General features: G+C 35.2%; 1 protein-coding gene across 1 annotated transcript in view; it reads right to left on the bottom strand.

Annotated features, from left to right (window-relative positions):
• Nucleotides 1-6506: 6506 nt before the first annotated feature.
• LOC120625935 (netrin receptor UNC5B-like) overlaps nucleotides 6507-20061 on the bottom strand; it is a 120929-nt gene continuing 107374 nt past the window's right edge. The window contains exons 8-12 of the mRNA XM_039893207.1: nucleotides 12018-12155; nucleotides 10688-10835; nucleotides 10038-10159; nucleotides 9295-9528; nucleotides 6507-8495 (exon numbers count right to left, since the gene is read on the bottom strand). Coding sequence (XP_039749141.1) covers nucleotides 7324-8495; nucleotides 9295-9528; nucleotides 10038-10159; nucleotides 10688-10835; nucleotides 12018-12155 — 1814 coding nt within the window. The 3' untranslated portion in view covers nucleotides 6507-7323. The remainder of the gene's footprint in view (nucleotides 8496-9294; nucleotides 9529-10037; nucleotides 10160-10687; nucleotides 10836-12017; nucleotides 12156-20061) is intronic.

The raw sequence follows: 20061 nt of genomic DNA, 5'->3' as shown, positions 1-20061 counted from the left end.
CGTCGTACGTTACCAATCTATTGTGATTGGTGATCGCCACAATCTATAGTTTCCTACCAACATCGGTTGCCGGAACAATTACAGCACTGTTGGCTGGGAGTTGCTTAGACCTCTCAGGATATACAATTGGTTTTCCTATGTAATTTTTGTTTTATTTTTCCTGCATAAGATATTACATGGCTGCAATCGCACTTTATTTGTTAATGCAGTATATGATAGTGACGGTAAACCACTGTTAATTTAACAGTACAGACAGTAATATTGAATCTATACTTTATCGGTCATTTTATATATGACCGATAAGGTATACATTCAATATAACTGTATAATATGATTACCAATTACGATTACCTGCGAATTCAGATCTTTAATTTTTTTTGTTTTAATCGAACCATATTTATAAGGAGAGCACTTTCGTCTATAACACAGGTTTATACCAAGCTTAGGGACAGTTGATTTCTGTATGTCCGTGTAAGTTATACCTATTGTGCAGATGTAATGTAACTTGTACCTATGTTTTATTGAACAATAAACAATTATTATTTTTAAAGAAAAAATCAGGAATTAAAAACTTTAAAGTTGCCTCTGCCAAGGATCTTACCCCGGATGACCCATTTATTAGACAGCGCTCATCACTGTGCCAGGTAGGGATGAGGGTGCTTCACTTATGCATTAGTACAAGGCATTCTAAGATAATATGCAGTGGTAGTGTAATGGAGAATCTGAATCCATCATTTCTATGAAACAGAAACTTTCGCATTTATAATCTATACAACGTGTAAATGAAAACTGAAATAATACTTCTCAAGCTTTAGAGGTACATTATGTACTGTATCTGAGACTTATCTGTGAAACCGAAAACATAATAGTTCATAAACTACTGCCTTATGTTTACTGAAAGAAATCAGATACAGTCCTAACATCTCATGCAAAATTAATATCATGTGACTCTATCAAGTATGCGTTGCGTAGCGTAGGTACTATGCGCGTGTCGGTCGGTCAATAGGGTTGTCATAAGTAAACACTAAGAATGTTTTGAATTAGTTTGTATGGAAAAGTAAATATGCTGAAAAGTAAATATGCTTGATTTAATATTTTTACAGGGTGAATCCTTATGTGAATCCTTCAATATTATTTCGTAATTCTGTTACACATATTTATTTATTTATAAGTGAAGCAAAAACTTTATACCCCTTGCAGAGGAGTGTGAAATTTTTCATACTTATAGTGTATATAGAGGTGTGCAAATTGCTATTTTTTTTATAACCACGCATGAAATCATAAAAAAGAAACATTACACACAATACCGTATTGTATTTGATACACACGCATATATACTCTTTTTCAGTAGATATAAGGCAAATTATCAGTGTAGCTTTGGCGAAATCTGTGATTATAGAAGTATAATCTTTGACAACAGAGACAAAATAATCTTGAAACTTGTAATTTAAAATAATTATGGTTGAATTTCGACCATTATGCAACCACTACTATTAGTAAAGATGTACATCGTTAGAATAGTTGGTCAAATATTTGAACCAAGGTCTATTTTCTATTATAAGGAAATGAACCTTCGTTTACAAATGCTACAAATTGTCATGGTACATTTAAAATGTTCACGCTTGTCGAGTCTATGAGTTTAAAATGGTTTAAAATTGAAGCTTAGGTATGTGGACAAGGTTTGAGGCGTGAAATGTGAATACCGATGTGGCTCAAATAGTTTAGTGTGGTATTTTGTTTGTATTTTAAACGCCAAGAAATAACAATGGTCAATGTATTAAAACAGGTTAAGGTCAAATATGTATGTAAGTATTTTAGTTCTTAATCTTATTTTTTAAGGATCTTGATAACTTAACCCCGCTCTTAAACAGACATCTTTCCATTATAGGTGTCACCGACAGCCCTCTTTGCAGAGCATGCATGGAGGAGAATGAAACACTTACGCACGTGATGTTGGAGTGCACGGGCGTGACAGAGCACGTACAACAAGCGAAGCGCTTACGTGCGGAAACTGCCCAGAGAGAAGAAGAAGAAGAAGAACTTAATCCCGCTGCCAGCTCAATTATTTCCGGATACAAGCAAGTTGATTACAATTTCCATGTTAATATAGCTTATACCTCGGCGACTAAAAAAATAAAAAAATTTAAATCCTTCATCAATAATTTTCAACTTTACTCTTTTGTCAAATTTGGTCAGACTGTAGTAAAAACAAAAACAGTTATAATCTAGGGGGTAAGACTTCGGTGTCCTTATTATAATATTAAATTTACCGGCCCAATGCAGGGCACGGTTCCCATAATGAGAAGGCGTTAAGGCCGTAGTACACCACGCTGGCCCAGCACGGATTGGTGGCTTCCACACACCTTTGAGAACATTCAGTCAAGAAGGTTCGAATCACCTCACGAATTTTTCCTTAAGCGTTGAAGCAAGTGATATTTTAATTACTTAAAAACGCATATAACATTTTTATTTATGTTAGAGGTGCGTGCTGGGATTCGTACTCAGCCCCCCGAAAGTGAAGTCGAGCTCCACGTCGTATAGTCATACCCACTGCACTATCACCGATTCATGCCAGATATTTTATAAAATTGATTAGAGTTTTTACTCGGCTAAGTTTGTTGTGGGCGCTTCATGGGAAACCTCGCAGCTTTAGGACCTCCTCAGATTAGGCGTTACTTATTTTGCCATCGCCTTATTGAAAACTCTATTATCGTTGTTGAAAACTGGCATTAGTTGTTATCACTTGTTTAACTGGTGAAGGAAAACATTGGGAGGTTGCCTGCTTAAAGGTAGGTTTTAAATAAAATCCAAAGTGCACAGTTAAACATAATTTATTTCATATTATTTTAATTATCACAGATCCATTTATTTTAATAGTCATCACGTTAACAAAAATATATATAGTCTACAGTGGTGACATCTGTCCATATACAAAATCATTGTTGCCTCAACCCTGTAGGGCAAAGTTCAGGCCATCAATAAATATCGCTATAAAACAGCTAAAGCAATCTCAGTATAAAAACTAAATATGAGTGAGATTTAACACAGATTTGAATCGTACACATGGCCTAGCTTTAATTTGATGAAAATTTACAAAATGAATCAACCTGTAGCCTTAGTACAAAATTTGCTCGTTTTTGCATATCAAACTCTGTATTGTTAAAGTATAATGGCCATAATGTGACTCGTTTCAGAATGGCAAATCCTGTACATTTGTTTTTTATTTTAAAAACGTTCAATAGACCGATTTATAGAGTTTTAGTCATATTTAAGTTTTAATACAATGGCGATAAGATCTATTTTACTCCGATGTTCAAGTATTTCCATACTCGAAAAAGACTCCTCGATTGTAAGAATGCAAATCTTGTACTAAAGTTCCAAGGTTAGCAGTTGTTATAAATGCGTATTCTATATAGTACATACATAGTACATATACATAGTAGGTACATATAGTACGTTAACATAGTAGTTATACAAGTGGCTGAACTAATAATATACTCTGATAGGATTTTGAAAGTGAAAACTTTGCCAGTTTTTGGTGCCATATCTACGATTGAAATCATTGCTAAATACAAAATTATGCAAACAAAAAAATGACAGCTGTAAAAGTATATTGGTTTCACAAAGTTCCCTGCGAAAGAATAATATTAATGCAATCGTATATATAGTTTTACAGCTGTCAATTAAGTTTAGAGAAAAGCGGAAACTGAGATGTCTGAAAATAGTGCTTTTTTATTGGAAACATTGTAAAAAGACCAGCACTATGTTTAAACCTGTCAATTCAGTTCAATTTAGAGATTTGTGTACAACGTAATCGACGCCATTGTCTTTTCAATAAGACTTTGATCACTACAACGTTAATAAGTGTAATTGCACTAAAACATTAATATTATTGATGCAATCTTGGATATTCGATGTCTATTGACCGTCTGATCCTTTTAAAGGTTAATATGACTTTTCAAACGTTTACTTCCTAATTTCTCAAAAAAAAAACACGATAATCACTACTTGCGTTCAGTAGCCTAGAAACTAAGAGTTTGATTCCAGATGAAAAGAATTTTTTAAATGTTTTTTTTTTAAATAAGCTCTGGTTCTCAACCTTCTTTGTGGTACCATAATTCATCAATAATAATTTACCATACAAATATATCACGACGATGCTAGGAAGAAAACGTTTGGAAAAGCTCATGGGTACCCTACTTTCATTGCTCGAGTTAAATGCGATACAAGTATTTACAATCTATTTTTCCTTATATACAGACGTTAAGTAGAAAATTGTTAGTAGTAATTCATAGTATAGGTAAATTAAGTGTCCCAGCTAAAAAATATTTTTGTTTGACCATCATGTATAAATTATAGTCTGCGCTTTATAAATGCACAGAAAAAAAATAAAGGAGATAGTATACTAAGTAGCTTTAAAGGAATAGAAAGTAGAAAGAAAGTTTTGTTTTTACAAAGTTGCTGTATAGCTGTTCTTTACATAGAATTTCGCTGATATCCGCCAGGGTTGAAATAGTGACGTCGGCAAATGGGGGTTAGCAAAAAAAAAACCGTCAAGAGTTCACGACTTTGGAGAGAAATTGGGGACTTCGACTTAAGGTTGCCTCTGTGAATATTCGGACCTGGACTTAGGTTGTGTGTGTGGGTTTTTGGACTATGGTTTAGTCCAAACGCCCCCGTAAACGAGGATAAGATCAACGTCTGGATGAAGTCAGAAATCAGGAGGTTTTATACAGACAATGAAAAAGTACATACTAGGAGATGAACGTTTGATTACCTTGTTGTTATAATGGCGAACACGTTGAACAGATTATAAATTCCCCAGTTCGACCCCCCGCTATGAACGGTATTATTTTGGATTTCTCTGTCAAGAAATTCTGAACTCTTAAATAGAGTTATGCCCGTTTACCCTAAACTAATTAATACCCTCAAAAATTTAGGCGATGTCTTTAGAAAAAAATGTTTCACCAACTTTTATACGTTAACTATTGGTTAACGATGGATGTATGTCTAGAAATCTGCTAAGATTAGGTGTTTCTTATGTGGGCACTGCCTTGTTGTATCGCTTTGCTATTTCTGCCGCCCAGCAGCATTATGTTGATCAGGTATCAATCTTTCTCTATTTATCAGCTATTATTAAAAAAATATCTTGAAAAAAAAAGTATTTGGCCATAAAAAATACTTTTGACTCGGACACGTTAATGGCAGTGAAGGGTTAAAAGTTGATTCACTTTGTAGTGCCGATCATAATCGAATGCCTGTTAATTTACTAACGAATGTCGTCTCTAATATAATAATAACATTTTTTTATTCAATTTATGAATACGTCGGTTCACCTATGTTATTTAGGTAGGTTGGATTACGATTAAGGTCGGCACTAATAATTAAATAACGATTGATTAGTTAAATACATAAATGCATTGGACACAAGTCTTCTCCGTTTTATAGATAGAACAGAAACGCTAGACTACCTAGAGTTTGATCAATGTAAGCTCAGCGTAGTGCATTTTTAGTTATTGCCAAAAGTAATGCCGTGGCATCATTCGTTTGGCACGTAATACAAGTGAGCCCCTCTATGCAATAACCATCTAAGTGAAAACATTATTTATTTGCTTCTTCCATAACTTAAATAGACATGCCGCCAATTACCAAAAAAGATTCCGTGAAAAATAACTGCTGGTCTATGGTAGCTGATTTTCATTAATTTACTAGTAGGAAAACTATGCATGGGTAAAAGCAGTAAAAGTGTCATATTTACTAATTTTAAGTAAAAACATACATAGTTTAAACCAACATTATTATTAAACTCTTAAACGATAAATATAACTTGTTACTTTTTCTGTTAGATCGTTTATTCGACAGCATATCTGACATCCACATTCTAGACCGTTTTTATAAAGTACTATTAAAGAATTCATGGATTCCTAAACTTGATTTTGAAAATACAAAACAATTATTCTATAGTTAACTGTTCTATTATAATAATACACGTAACATTTTATAAATATGGAATTACATGTTCATACCACAATTGCCACTATTTAAATCCGACTGAAAGAAGGATCGTGTTATATAATCTCTTAAAATTTAATTTACGTAAATTTTAGAAATATACATATAAATTTACGAAATTTCCGGAAATCCAAAATGCTAAGAGAAATCACTCTTGCTATAATCTTGCGAGTACCTCTGACCTTTCTCAATATCAGCTTATTAACCCATCGTCGCCGAAATTCGTGGATAAGTTTCATTCCAAAGTGACTGCGTTGGGTTCTAGAATGAAACGTCAAAGTTTTGATCCTCTTGGTCTCTGTCAAAGGTTCATATTTTAATTTAACTAATCATAAAAATACTAATCAAATAAAAAACTTCAGATTTAGGTAACCTAGAAGGTTATTGCATAACAGTGCTACAATATTAATAAACAAATCAAAAGTATACATAAGCTAAAAAAAAACAAGAACCAAGCTATATAATAATTATAGTTTCTAGTTACACAGTGAACACTCAAACACTTATAAAAAATAACAAATTAACCAACCGTGTATACCAACCATAAATCGTTGGTGTCGATCTTTATAAGACGTTAGGCACTATTATTGCTACTACAATATAATTTATTCCCCCGCGTATCTACAGCATAGATATATTATATAGGCTCTATACAAAATAAACTACATACCCACGATTTTACAAATTAGGCCGACGGCCTACGAAACTAATTATTTGTTTTGCTCTAAACAACATTTAAACTACACATATTATCAACAAACGTTTAGTATCGTCGTATTACCATAAGAATAACTAAGTACAATGGAATCTTCTTTGTGCGTGCAACTAACGCCGCGTCACGAACACTTACTTCCCCTCCCAGCCCACCACTGTAGCCCTACGGATGTCTCCAGGGCTGTCACTTATTTAACATCGCATCGTGTTAAGTGCGTGGGCGTGAGTACGAAACAATGCCAGCCCTGAATAACTTTTTGTTAAACAAACGCTTTACCGTAGGTGATGATGAACGTCCTTGAACACGAGAGTTTAAGTTTTAAAGTTATTCTTATGAAAACACACCGCTTTGAAAAGCAGATCAAAATAAACGTATTAAACACTAAGTTTTAATGCAAAAATTTTTTTTTTGTTGCACAAAAATTTACGTTAAATGTTAAGTTTATACCGTGGCACTAAAACTAGGTTTTAAATGCGAACTTGGTCTGCCCTCCATGCCGGTCTATGTAAACGGACACTTAGAAATGCACTGTATTATTTTCAGCGTTTCAACACTCACGTATTATGTAGATTGCCCGACTCGTCCTGATTAGGAATTCATAACCAGGAGGGTCTTCCCTGCAGTAATTCAGCCGCATCGTGCCTGTCCATTTGGCGTAGTGCTGCGGCTAGAGCCGCTATAGCGCCGGGGCCGCGCTCCCTGCATTCCCACAACTCCAAGATAGCTTCGGTCGGCGAGCTCTTTGTGGCGAACCACGTTGTATAACGATCCACTCCTAACCTCGCAGCCAGAGCGCGCCAGTCGTTACCGCGAGCATTCGGCGGATCCAATATGGCGCATAGCTGCCTCTTCACCCTAACACTTAATTTAAATGGGCTCTCGGCGCACTCGTTCACTCCGGTTTCGTTAACGGTCACGTTCCTTTTAGCACTTCCATCGCTCCCGTCCTCGCTCCTACACATCCGCGCTTCCAATAAATTCTCTGTTATGTTAAAACTACGCTGCGATTCGCGGGGTGATCGACCTCGAGGCGATCGGCTCCGCAAATCGTCCAGCGATATTCGGAATGTCTGCTTGTACGATGGATTTGTTCTCTGACACGCTGAGATACTGAAGTCGATGCTATCACAGTCGTATGTCCTTTCGAGAACAAAGCTGCAGTGTAAAGCGTTGTAATTCGACCCCCAAACGTGGTTGAAGGGGATTTCTTGGTAACCGATCCCAGGTTTAGCTTTCCAGCCGGGACTTAAATGCTCTAAGTTCAAACATAAATTCGATCCCCCATCTTGGAATAGCAAAGTTTTGGGGCGCTCAAGTAAAACACCGCCTAACTTCTTCTCCTGTTCTTGACAATAGTACGGTGCGCACGGAGTATCCTCGAAAACGTATAACCGCATGCTGTATTCCGTGCAGGATTCGTTTAATGAGGCGGGTGCGTACACTGCTAATTGTAGAGTCTTTACCGCCTTTCCATTAAAACTTTCACCGGCTAGTACAAAAGTGGAGAGCATGTCTGTTACAAGGAATATTTTGTCGGTATCCAACTGTGTGAAAACTGGTGTGTTGATGGTCTCTTGGCCAAGATTTACTATTTTCTTCCATTGGGGCTGTAAGTCAGTTTTTGCGTTATTGTGGTCTATGGCGTAAAGGGCGAGATTCCAGAAACCGTGTTTGAGACTGGCGCAGTGAGGTATTTGAAGGACAACCGACTTATTGAGCTGGAGACGAGGAGGCCCACACTTAACTACCGGACTGAGTTGCGTGATACCTGCGGGCAAAAAACTGTTTCAACAAAATGTTCAACGATGTTACCGAAGTCCGCCGTAGGCTCGCTTGATATTACTTTGCATAAATTACCCGTTACGATTTCACGGTATAATTACATAGGAGTTTTAATAGTTTGTATTTATAGTTTGAATCTAGGTTTCTTTACAATACTGTTTTAAAGATTTTATCTGAATCTACTGTAATAAGCACATAGCTTGTAGCAACATTTTAGAGTAACGTTTATTGAGACGTTAATTTAGCTTCAATGGTAATAAAAACTAAGCTACAAAATATTGCAAACTATTTATGAAAGATTATTTATGATCGATAAAACTAATAGATTTTTTTATTACATGACATTAAAAATAATTTTATTAATTACTTTTGCGATCTATTAAAAATATAAAGAAAATAAACTTTATCGAGCACATTGAAATGAGCTTTATGACAGAATTAGAGAGTTCACTGAAAGTGTTATTTAAAAATATCGGTGAACAATAATCTACATAGATTGCGACCAAATAATTAAATGCAATGCATCAAAAAATATAAGAACATTAATATTTTAACGTGTAATACACACGTTAAAATATCAAGTTTTGAATGACGAACGAACAAACGAACAATCACCCGAAATTAATAAAATCAATCTAGTCTAAAAACTTCAAATATCAGATTGGATTTAGTGTTTCTACCCTTTCTGTTCTTCATTATTCACATTTTAGATTAGATTGATAATTACCTACGGGCGTTAATCTATCTATTATCAATAACTATTTAAAAAAAATAACAAATTTTACCTTTTCCAAATCTCGATCTATATCTATCGTCTTTCACAACAGCAACATAGATCTGTTCTCTGCGTCCCCTACTAAGAGCTCCTTCTGGTATCGACAAGGCAACATTGGCAGCTGGTAAAGCGAGTCTTGCTCCAGAACCGGATACTGATAAGGATTGAGAAATGGGTGAGTTCGAGACGAGTTCCGCTAGTTGAAGTGTTACTGATTCATTCGCTGCGTCATACATTGATCCCGCTGGAACAAGGGTCTTAGTTAGATATTCGTTTGACGGAAATGACGTGAATGTAAGAGAATGAGTTATTAAGACAGTAGAAATATTATAGTATTGACCGATCGACTTTAAGACTCAAAGGGGTCCATATAAAGGCAACGTAAACAATAATTGGGAATCCATACGATGTCAATGGGAGTTAACGATAGTGATCTCTTAAAGGTTTTAAGTGTTAGTGTTTTAATTTTGACTGTACGTGAATGTTAAGGAATTTAAAATTTTCAAAGCTATAAGCACTATACCAGTAGTCAAAACCTCATTTGAGGTATCATATCACAGAGATATCTTTGAATGTAGGGCAAAAAAAGTTTGGGGTAATATCTTAGAGTTTTCTAGGGTGAAGTTGCATATTGTCTGTCTTTCTGGCTGCTCGGAAGGGCAAACTTTTGTATTAGAAGCCTACAACCAACCTAGCTAGATAATTATTTCTTATGTCCATAATCTAAGAGTAGTTAATTTAATGATAACTTACAAGATGTGAAACAGCTAGACGCGGAGTGTTCTGACTCCGTGTACGGTTTGCTGTCATATTCGTCGCTTTGTCCCTTGCTCGAGGCGCAAGGAGTCACTTGATGGTCCACCGGTGATGCGTAACTACGGGGCAAATTATTGTATTAAAAATTTGCTCCATGATCGCCTGCAACTACAATTTCGCGTTTACAGTTGTTGTATTTTTTTAACGTTTAACAACCTTTATTATTTTTGAACAGGTTAAATATAATTATTGTATTTTATAATGTGCATTGTTAAATACAATTATTTATGCCAATACTTTAGTTTTCATCTTGCGGCAATAGTGTTTTAGTGGTTTAGAGACTAATATCAACAATGAAAAATTTTAAGACGGTCATTATTCGGTGTTTAGATGAATTCTAGTCATCAACAATTTTAAGTAATTTAAAACATTCGATGAAAGGGGTCCCAAGTTCTGGAATGGCGCACCGGTAAACGCAGTATTGGTCAGCCCCCAACGTGAAGACGACGGATGACGTCAAATGAGTCGCTGGGATCCGCAAGAAAAAAGCGGCCCAGGACCGTGGATTTTGGAACAAGGTCGAGGTCAATCGATGAAAGTGAAGATGATGAAACGAAGGTTGATATTATTAGCAAAATGAATGTTACCTATTAGTCAGATGGGGGACATCATAGTGATGCTCAGTTCTTGGATCGGGTTGCGGATGCTCGTATCGTGGAGGCCGGTGCTGCATCAGGTCAGGCGCGAGTGACAGAGATTGCTTCTCCACCGTCGGGTACATCTCCGGTTGAAAATCTTCACAAAAACCAAATCATACTAATTACTAAAAGTTGCTCGCTTTTCTTACAGAATTTTATTTCGATTAAAAGACTAATTGGGGGACCCAATGGACGTTGGGGTTTCAAGTGGTTGGAGTGGCGACCTCACACCGGTAAGCGCAGCGTTGGTCGACCCCTAACCAGTTGGACAGACGACATCAAATGAGTCGCTGGGAGCCGTTGGATGCAAGCGACCCAGAATCGTGGAGTTTTGAACGCCCTACAAAAGATTTTGTACAGCAGTAAACGTCAATCGGTTGATTTGATTTTTTTTTTGTCGTTATTCAATGTTTTATCACGCTCTGATATTCGAAAGGTGTTTCACTATCACACTTGTGATAGTTATGATTCGATGATAACGTAAAAATTATAAGAATTTCTATCCTATTTACGTCGTAGGGAAGTCGTAAGTTAAGCCTTATAACTATTTTTTCGTTTTTAAGATAAGTTATCCCTTGACTGTAATCTCACCTTCAGAACTAACATGCGCGACATGAAAGACAATAGCACGAGAAAATGGTAACCCTACTGGTGATAAGTGGCAAGGCAGTCTACGATGTTGAGGTAAACTTAGGGTATTTATCTACAGCATATAACAGTCCACTGTATGATTAAAAGCAAAAAGGAAGGCTGCCATTAGTAATTAGTATGTTTATGGCTCCCAAAGGGAGGGTTATGGCAGCTTAAATCCATATCCCTAATCGGTTACTACGCAGCGTCATAATGGAAATTAACCACCAACCCGTTCCTTATTACAGCTACTTTCGCCAAAGGTTGTCTGAGAGATCGCTTTCGCGATAAGACCGTCTTTGCACACCTAAACTAGTTCAGTTTTTTTTTTATCTGTTGTCTTTCTTTTTGTATTTTATTTGTGTGTGTGCAATAAAGAATAATAATTATAACATGGCCAGAGTCAGCGGTTCAGTCCTTTTGGTACAGTGTCCCTTGTATAAGGATATCGCGGTTTTAGATCTGCAATTAAGTTTATTTATTTATTAAGAGCACTAACAACATGCATATTACATGTTTTTAAATATAGCACACACACAAAAACATGGACTGAAATGCACACACACTGATAGATTTATGAACCGATTCGCACTCATATACTTTTTTAGTAGTGTTTCAAAACGAATGGTATTTAATATTTTGTTCTCACCTGTCCTGGTCATAGTGTAAAGCGAGTGGTCCCGGGTCTTCCTCTGCAGCAACTTGTATACCACGGCAGCACCCGCCAGAAAAACGATCACCGCCACTGCTATCCCGATGTACAAAGGTATATCGCTGTGTGCGGCAACTGTTGACAAACAACATTATGTTAGAAATACGATTCATCATCATATCGACACATTACCGGCCCACTACAGGGCACGGGCTCCCAAAATAAGAAGGGGTTAAGGCCGTAGTCCACCACGCTGGCCCAGTGGGGGTTGGTAGACTCCACATACCTCAGGCATGCAGGTTTCCTCGCGATATTATCCTTCACCGTCGAAGCAAGGACATAACTTTAAAAAGTTAGAGGTGCGTTCTAGGATTCGAAATCGGCCCCCCTAAAGTAAAGTCGAGCCTACCTGCTGCGCTATCACAGCTAAAAATGATTCAAATCGTATTAAACACTGACTTTATAAGAAAAGTTTTATATATAACAGGTAAGCGTAGGTGGCCACATATTCCACTAAATCGAAACGACGTTGGTGTTGTAACGTGGTAACAATTGGCACTGATTTATGAAAGGTATATTTGCTTTATTTAGCAAATAGGCGTAGTCGGTGGCCACATATTCCACTAAACTGAAACGATATTCATGTTTAGTGGAATTAACAATAATTCACAGTTTTCGAAAGCCTTGGTATGATCAATACCACTACGGTTGCCATTGCTCTTTTTATTTTAATCAGGGCATAAAACTTGTCACATCTGTGTAATTTTTTTCGGCTTTTATGTTATAAATTTATATATAATTAAATTCCTTTGTAGTCTGGTTAAATTTCATAACTTTAGGTTGCTACGAATTTTTATCAAAAAAGTCTTGGCCCAACACGGGAATTGAACCCAGTTCCTCGTGATACGTCGCTGAATATGCTAACCACTGGACCGACGATCAGGCATTTAGCGATTTAGTGTCTTATTGACATATTATATAATTGTCTTATTTGACGATATTTAGTTAAACTACAGAGTAAGTTTGTACTACTTGGCACAACGCACGAGCCTACAAAATGTAAAAAAAACGTTTTTTAACACGAACGAAAGTTTTGTTTCCCTAAGTGCAAAGTTTAGAGTAAGTAAATGTTATGATATAATTTTAACATTGCTTTAACTAAGCGTTCCAACGTTTACGCTTTTCCTCTGTTAATTTGTTTTGCGCGTGCTTTAGTTTGTTATAAGAAAATATCCTCAGAACAAAGAAGAAAGCTAGCGCCATGCGAGAACAAGATTTCTTGTATTGTATTTATAGTGCATACGCTCAATTAGTTTGCAGTCCAATCAAAGACTATTTTGGTAACTCATCATTTCAACTTATTACCAGAACACAACAGGGCGCGGATCTCCCCTACAGTGAGAAGAGGTGAAGGCCGTAGTCAACCCGGTTTAATTACTTAAAACGCACATAACTTAGAAAAGTAAGAAGTGAAGTTGAGCTCCTACCCACTGCGCTATCACCGCTTATCTTGGAAACTATGTGAAACTATTATATGCGGTTTATTATTTAATCATTTTGTATTTCATCTTTAGAACAATTAAACTACGGAACATCAACATATTAGTACTAATTGTTGCCCGCGTTCTTTTTCCAAGTTTATTACGGTTTTTTAACAAATAACGTTAGAACCGATTGTTTTCCTGAAATAAAAAGTATGCTATAATACTATCCGTCCTTTCAACTAACTCTATGTTATAAAAACTAGTTGTTTGGTTGCTTAGTTAAGGTGTAAAGAAAGGACAAACAAAAAATCTAAAACACACTGAAGCATTTATAGATTAGTCATCTCCGCATATGAAGAACTTGCCGAGACTTTGATATAGCCGATAAATTGCATGAGGTATGAGACAGCGGCCGCTTTTAGATCGCGCCAACTATTTGAGCGAACAAACTAAACCTAGTTCCCACAAAATGTTCCGAATGTTTCCCGAACGTCAACAAAAGCAGTATAAATTACAAACTTCCTTCACTCGCGAAACTCGCAAACTTTTATTACAACGAAATGTTACCGCGTCACTCAAGCAAAGGAAAACTTGTTTTACCTACAAGGGATTAAAATGAAACGAATCTATAAAGCGAATAGTACAAGAGCCGGTGAACAATTTAGGCGGCTTTTGCTATTAAAGCTCTGTAGAACCCAAAGTCTTACTGAATTGATCTACTACCATCTACTCGTATGTTCTAGAAATAGGGAATGAATGTTTATATGAAAGTCATTCAGTTTAAAAGGCTTTTTTTATTTTCTAATTTATTTATAAGTAAAGTAACTACGTACGTATTTTGGCATTTGGTTAAAAAAAATGTGTTACACAGTTTTTTAAAAATTCCATCGATGGTGAAAAGGGGAAAAGTTTTTTGGAAAGGAATTTAACTTTATATAACCATTAATTTGGTATTATAACATTCATTAGCTTAAGCTGTTATTATTTTTTTGCTTTGTGTGTAGGCAATGTGTAATCAAAAATTCTGGACAGAAAAATTGCCTGCCATCCGTAAAGGTAGTAAACCTTATAAAATATCTTTTGGTGAAAGAGGTTTCAAAATCCGTACAGTAGTATCCCAGATAAACATATAGACAAACTTAGCGGAAGGACTCTTCTTTATGATAGTGATATAATTCGTTTTTTTTATAAATTAGTTACAGTTTGTTTTGAGATAAATTTTATTAACCTCTGTAACTTACTGAGTAGGTACATGAGCAAAATCCGGCTGTCTCAGAGTATTACTGGCGAAAGCCGCCTCACAGTTAGATTTTATAAGATATTGTATTTGATATGTGGAATATTATTATAAATGCGAAAGTGTGTATATAAACCACATAAAAGATCTTGAGTAAAATTTAGTCTAAAATTTGTCTAATATTGGGACACAAATTTTATTGTGAAAGGGTTACCGATTAATTTAGCTGTAATAAAAATAATAGTTACAGAAAAACTAAATACACGCTTTTGTAAATAAACTAAACTAATTTCTTTCCAAGCTTGTTTTTTAGTTTTTTTGAACTATTAATTTGTTTAGTGTTAAATCTACAGTTATTTTGTATTGGTGCATCTATTATATATAATCAGGGTCGACAAGTTGAAATAATTCGAACTAGGAATAAGTTGAGTACTTGAGGAACCAATAAGAATAACTTTTGGTTCTTAAATTATATTTGATACCTTTTTTGCTGTTTCATCAACAGTTATTTTGTGTTGCTTGATCAGACAGCTATAAAACTCTTAATAAGTCGTTCACCAGCTCTCGAACGAAGCGAATCTATAAAACCAACGTACACCTGTATGATAAGCTTTTAACGCTTTACGAGTTGGGCCATAAAACGTGAAATATGCTTGACCAAAATAACGAAAGGGTCCGCCGCAACGAAACCATTCGTTGCGCCTACAATTTAAGGTACATTATCGTTATAGATGTAACTTTTCTAAATGAAAGCATAACCCGTGTTTTTATTGCTTACAAATGAAATAGGCATCGAGTTTCTGGCAACGGGCCTTAATATTATTTATGTCAGCGCGTCCCATACTTTACGAGTGGCCTCGCGGCGCATTTTAACGAGTCTTCTTTTTGTGTAATTTGGTGATGTGAAAGGGACGGTTTTGGTTAACCATTTTGTTTGAGGAAGTCCTTTAATGGTCTGGTCTACTGGCTTTGGAAGGTCGTAGGAAACCTTGTTATCGTTTTCAAAGCGAATCGATTTATTTCTTACGTTCATCATTATTAAGTTTTTATAGCCTCCTATAGGGGCGGAGTCTCTGATCAGAATGAGAAGGGTTAGGTCCAGTGGATAGGGTTTTCGACCAGAGTTTTTTTTTCGCAGAGTATGCAAAAAGCAGGTAGATGGCATAAATTGGGAAAAATCCCCTCCAATACGAGTTATATTCAAAAAATTTGGGTATGCAGTGCTTTTGTGCATGTATGAAGTGCACGCCACTGGTTAGGCCGTAGGTAGCCCACGACACGGGCCAAGGATGCATTGATGTGGATTGGTGGAGTTCACACGCATGATGACAATATAAAGAACTCTAAGGCACGCAGGTTTCCTCTCGATGTTTTCCTTCACCGTTAAGGCATGTGATATTTAATTATAACGCAGGTAACTGATAAGTTAGAGCTAGCTAGCTAGATGCCAGCTGGGAGTCGAACTCGTTAACCTTAAAGTCCTAACAACTAGTCTGTCCCCGCTTGTTTAAATTCTTTAAATGCAGTATTCATCTTGTTTGGTTTTTAAACATTATTAACTTAAATCTGCGATAGTTAACCATCGCAATTTGTTATTTTACCTGTTATCTGCAAAAACATAAAAGGGTCATATATACAACCATCACATAACACCAGTAGGTACATTAAAAGTATTTTTTTTATATATATTATAATACCTACTACCAGAGTTAATTTGTCTATTAAATAACATTTTTATTCAACGTTTCTCTCGCCTGCCTCTCTTGCCTCTATTATTTCTAAAATTCTGAACTCTTAAATTCTAAACAGATTATATTTTTATTTTTATCCTCAAGAATTTTTCGTTTCCTTCATCATTTGTATATCTCACAAAACAATTTAAAAGAGTATTTGCAGAGCAATTGTGATGGAGTGGATAGTTTGGAAATAATGTTTCTCTAATGTCCTTATAACACAGTATATAAATGACCAACCAAGAATAGGTAGGAACCTACTGATCGATAAGAATATGCCTTCATAAGTCACCACTTTTATTATTTTCTTTAACTCTGACTCGAATTTAAAGTGGCTCGAGGCGATATATGATACCATTACGATCAATTACAGGGACAGAATTTATAGATTGAACGTCCGTGGTCGTTACACCGAAAAATTATCTTTTAAACCAATCGCGACTTACGATGAAGTCATCCCGTTCGATCGAGATAAAGATCGGTGTGATAAGTGACTGGTTATTAAAAGGAAGAAGCTTGTTTGAATTCATACTTTTACCACAGTATGAAGAAGAGACAGTTCTTCAACGCCTTTTATCTCATAGTGAATGCCGACATTGTCTAGACGGCGTCGCAATAGTGTACATAAATAAATAAATAATAAATAAATAAACTTAACTTAACCTAATCACTAGGCTATTACCGCTTCTACTATAGTTATCTTTATTATTTTAAATAATTTTACTCCTTTCTGGATGTTACAGTGATTATCGTTAAGTTTCATAAATTATGACTTTGAGATACTTACTTAACAATTTATGTAGTAGTTGGTAGTAGTAGTTTTATGTTGTAATAGTTTTATTCCCTAATGCCAAGTTTATACGTTTATTTTTATACAAGAAATACTCAAAACACATTCATTCATTTCAATAATTCATAATTACAATTAATTTGAAAACTATAATATATTTTACCAAAGGCCAATGGAAATCTCGCTGCAAAGCTTGCTCGAACTTAGGCGTTATATTTACTATTGTTACTTTCGATAACTTCTGGTAACATTATAGTTTTCCAGATTTATAGTGAGCCAACAAACATCACGTTTGAACTGCGCGCATTTATTTATTAAGGCGCTACAAGTCTAAGCACTTACATTAATCTGAACCCGGTACAGATAGCCTGCATTGTCGCACAGGACACGTTTGACCTGCATCCAGTCAGAGATTGCAGTTTTAATACATTATGTGAGCGGATTTTAATTTTCTCCTCAACTGGGGAATTGAAAATCTCGGACATTCCATTGAAAAAGCCACATTTTTTTCAATTAAAAGTAGGTAAAATTCAAAAATCTCACAATGTAGGTATTTATTTTCATTGCTAACGCTATCTACCACATTTTTTCAATTAAGAGTAGGCAATAATTTAAAAAAAAACTAAATTTATTCAAGTTGGCTTTTGAAACCGTATGTCGGTTTGTAGTGATTCTATCGAGAAGAAACTGGCAAGAAACTCAGCAGTTGGTGTCTATCTAGTGTGAGATTAAAGTGGAGCGGCTTGCTTCTAGGCAACCTTGTCACTAAGAAATTCAACAATAGTATAGTAACATCGCGTAATCAATGTGTTTTTATATTTGGAATAAGACTATAAATATTCTTTAAACTTATGTAACGGTAAATATTTCCTTCAATATCATATTATAAAAGTATATACTCAGGTACATCCCCACAATGGTTTTATACACGTTTCTAGGACGATATGCTGATGTCAACAGTTTATGTACGTTTCTAGTAAGTCTATTATTTATATCCACATTATTTTATTAAATAAAATGTTTTGTTAAAAAAATATTAAATGACTATAAATATATTGCGCAGCTACTTTAAGTACTTTTATTTCTTTAAAAGACTAATTTTTAGTGTAGCTGGTGAAAATTGGCTTTAAGAAACACAAAACAGAGCTGAGTTACCCACGAGAGGTCCTTAATCACAAAATTCAATAAGAAAAAAAAATATATCGAATAAAATATGATCGTGTTTATTACGTTATATTTGTTTGTTTTTCAGTACTCTTCAACCATGGAGTAATAAAAGGCTGTTTTTATTTTTATTTAAACATAAGTCTTTGTGATTGTGTTTTATAAGATTTTGTGAGACTAATATTTTTAAGAAATAAAAGGTTTGAGGGTAGATGTTTGACTTTCCTGTCACAAGGAGAAGAGTTTAGGTTTAGTCCCCCACACTGGCCAAATGCTGGTTGGCAGACTTCACACGCCTTTGAAAACGTTATAGAGATTGTTCAGGCATGCTGGTTTTCTCAACTGTGTGCCGGCGATCGAATACGATCACTCCTAAAGGGATGTCGAAGTCCTAAGGCTACTACACTACCACTAGGCTATCACAGTTTCACTGCAATAAAATGACATGAAATATTATAGCCACTTCGATCACTCCATCATTTCTGATTCGAGTCTGTTTTTAATCGATACCATAAATCTCCCATCAAGTTCTGCCTACAAGTTTTATACGATCTTTATCCCAATAAATCACACATCCGCTACTTGAGCGGGTCGTTAACTTAAATATCGTAAAACCGTGACGTAGCCGGAATTAATTTGCGTGATACGTGTTTACGCTTATCCGATTAACCCTCCAGTGACTTGGTACTGGAAATACACGTGCGGCCCTTTACGACCTATAATTTTAAATTATATTATGACCGTTTTCTATGAGTCTGTCTATGTGTATATGTCTTCTTATAGCTAATATAAATATTAAAGCTACTGTATAAACCAGTAATGGATAGCTAGAAATAGACATGAATTAGTGGTATCTGTATAGAGACTGCGAAATTATTACATGTTTTTTTCATATATGATTTTGACAAACAACAAATATACCAAATAATTCTATTATAGTTTACATATAACATTCTTATATTTTTTATTATTTTTAATATATTTGCAATTACGATTTATAATAAATTAATATACAATGTAAAATATGTTGTCATATTTTAAGCAAATAAATTAAATTGAATTTGAAGATATAATTGACGTTTTAAAACTGCTTAAATAGCAAGCCAACTTGTTGTAATAGGTACTTGTGTGGGACGTATACAATAACTACGTACAATAACTGAAACGGTTTAGTCCCTTGAATTAATTTGCGTGATACCTGTTTAAGCGTATCTGATTAACCCTCCAGTATGTAAGTACTAAGTTTTATTGCGCATATTAGACAATAACTTGGAAATATTGACGTATAAATTTTATAGTTTGACTGATTAAACCGTATGTTTTTCTGGGATATAAATAACTGCAGCTAAAACCTATTTAGCTAAATAAAAAGTGACTGTAGTATAGTTTCAGTTATTTAAATTATTTTTGACACAATAATATTTAAATAATTTTTAATGGATGTGACTTCGCAAACATTTTTTAGACGAATTTTTAGTAAATTGTTGTATTTTGCCATGAAGAATTATCTAGTATCGCGCACGCGGTTACACAACACGTTAGTGCGTTTTTTGCTCGCCTGGTTTACCGTTGGTATTATAACTGTAATTGCATATGTGGCTTCTAGTAAAGATAGATAGAGAGAAAATTCTTT

The sequence above is a fragment of the Pararge aegeria genome, chromosome 8, assembly GCF_905163445.1.
Source record: "Pararge aegeria chromosome 8, ilParAegt1.1, whole genome shotgun sequence".
NCBI lineage: Eukaryota > Metazoa > Arthropoda > Insecta > Lepidoptera > Nymphalidae > Pararge > Pararge aegeria.
This window is presented reverse-complemented; position numbering and strand designations above follow the sequence as displayed.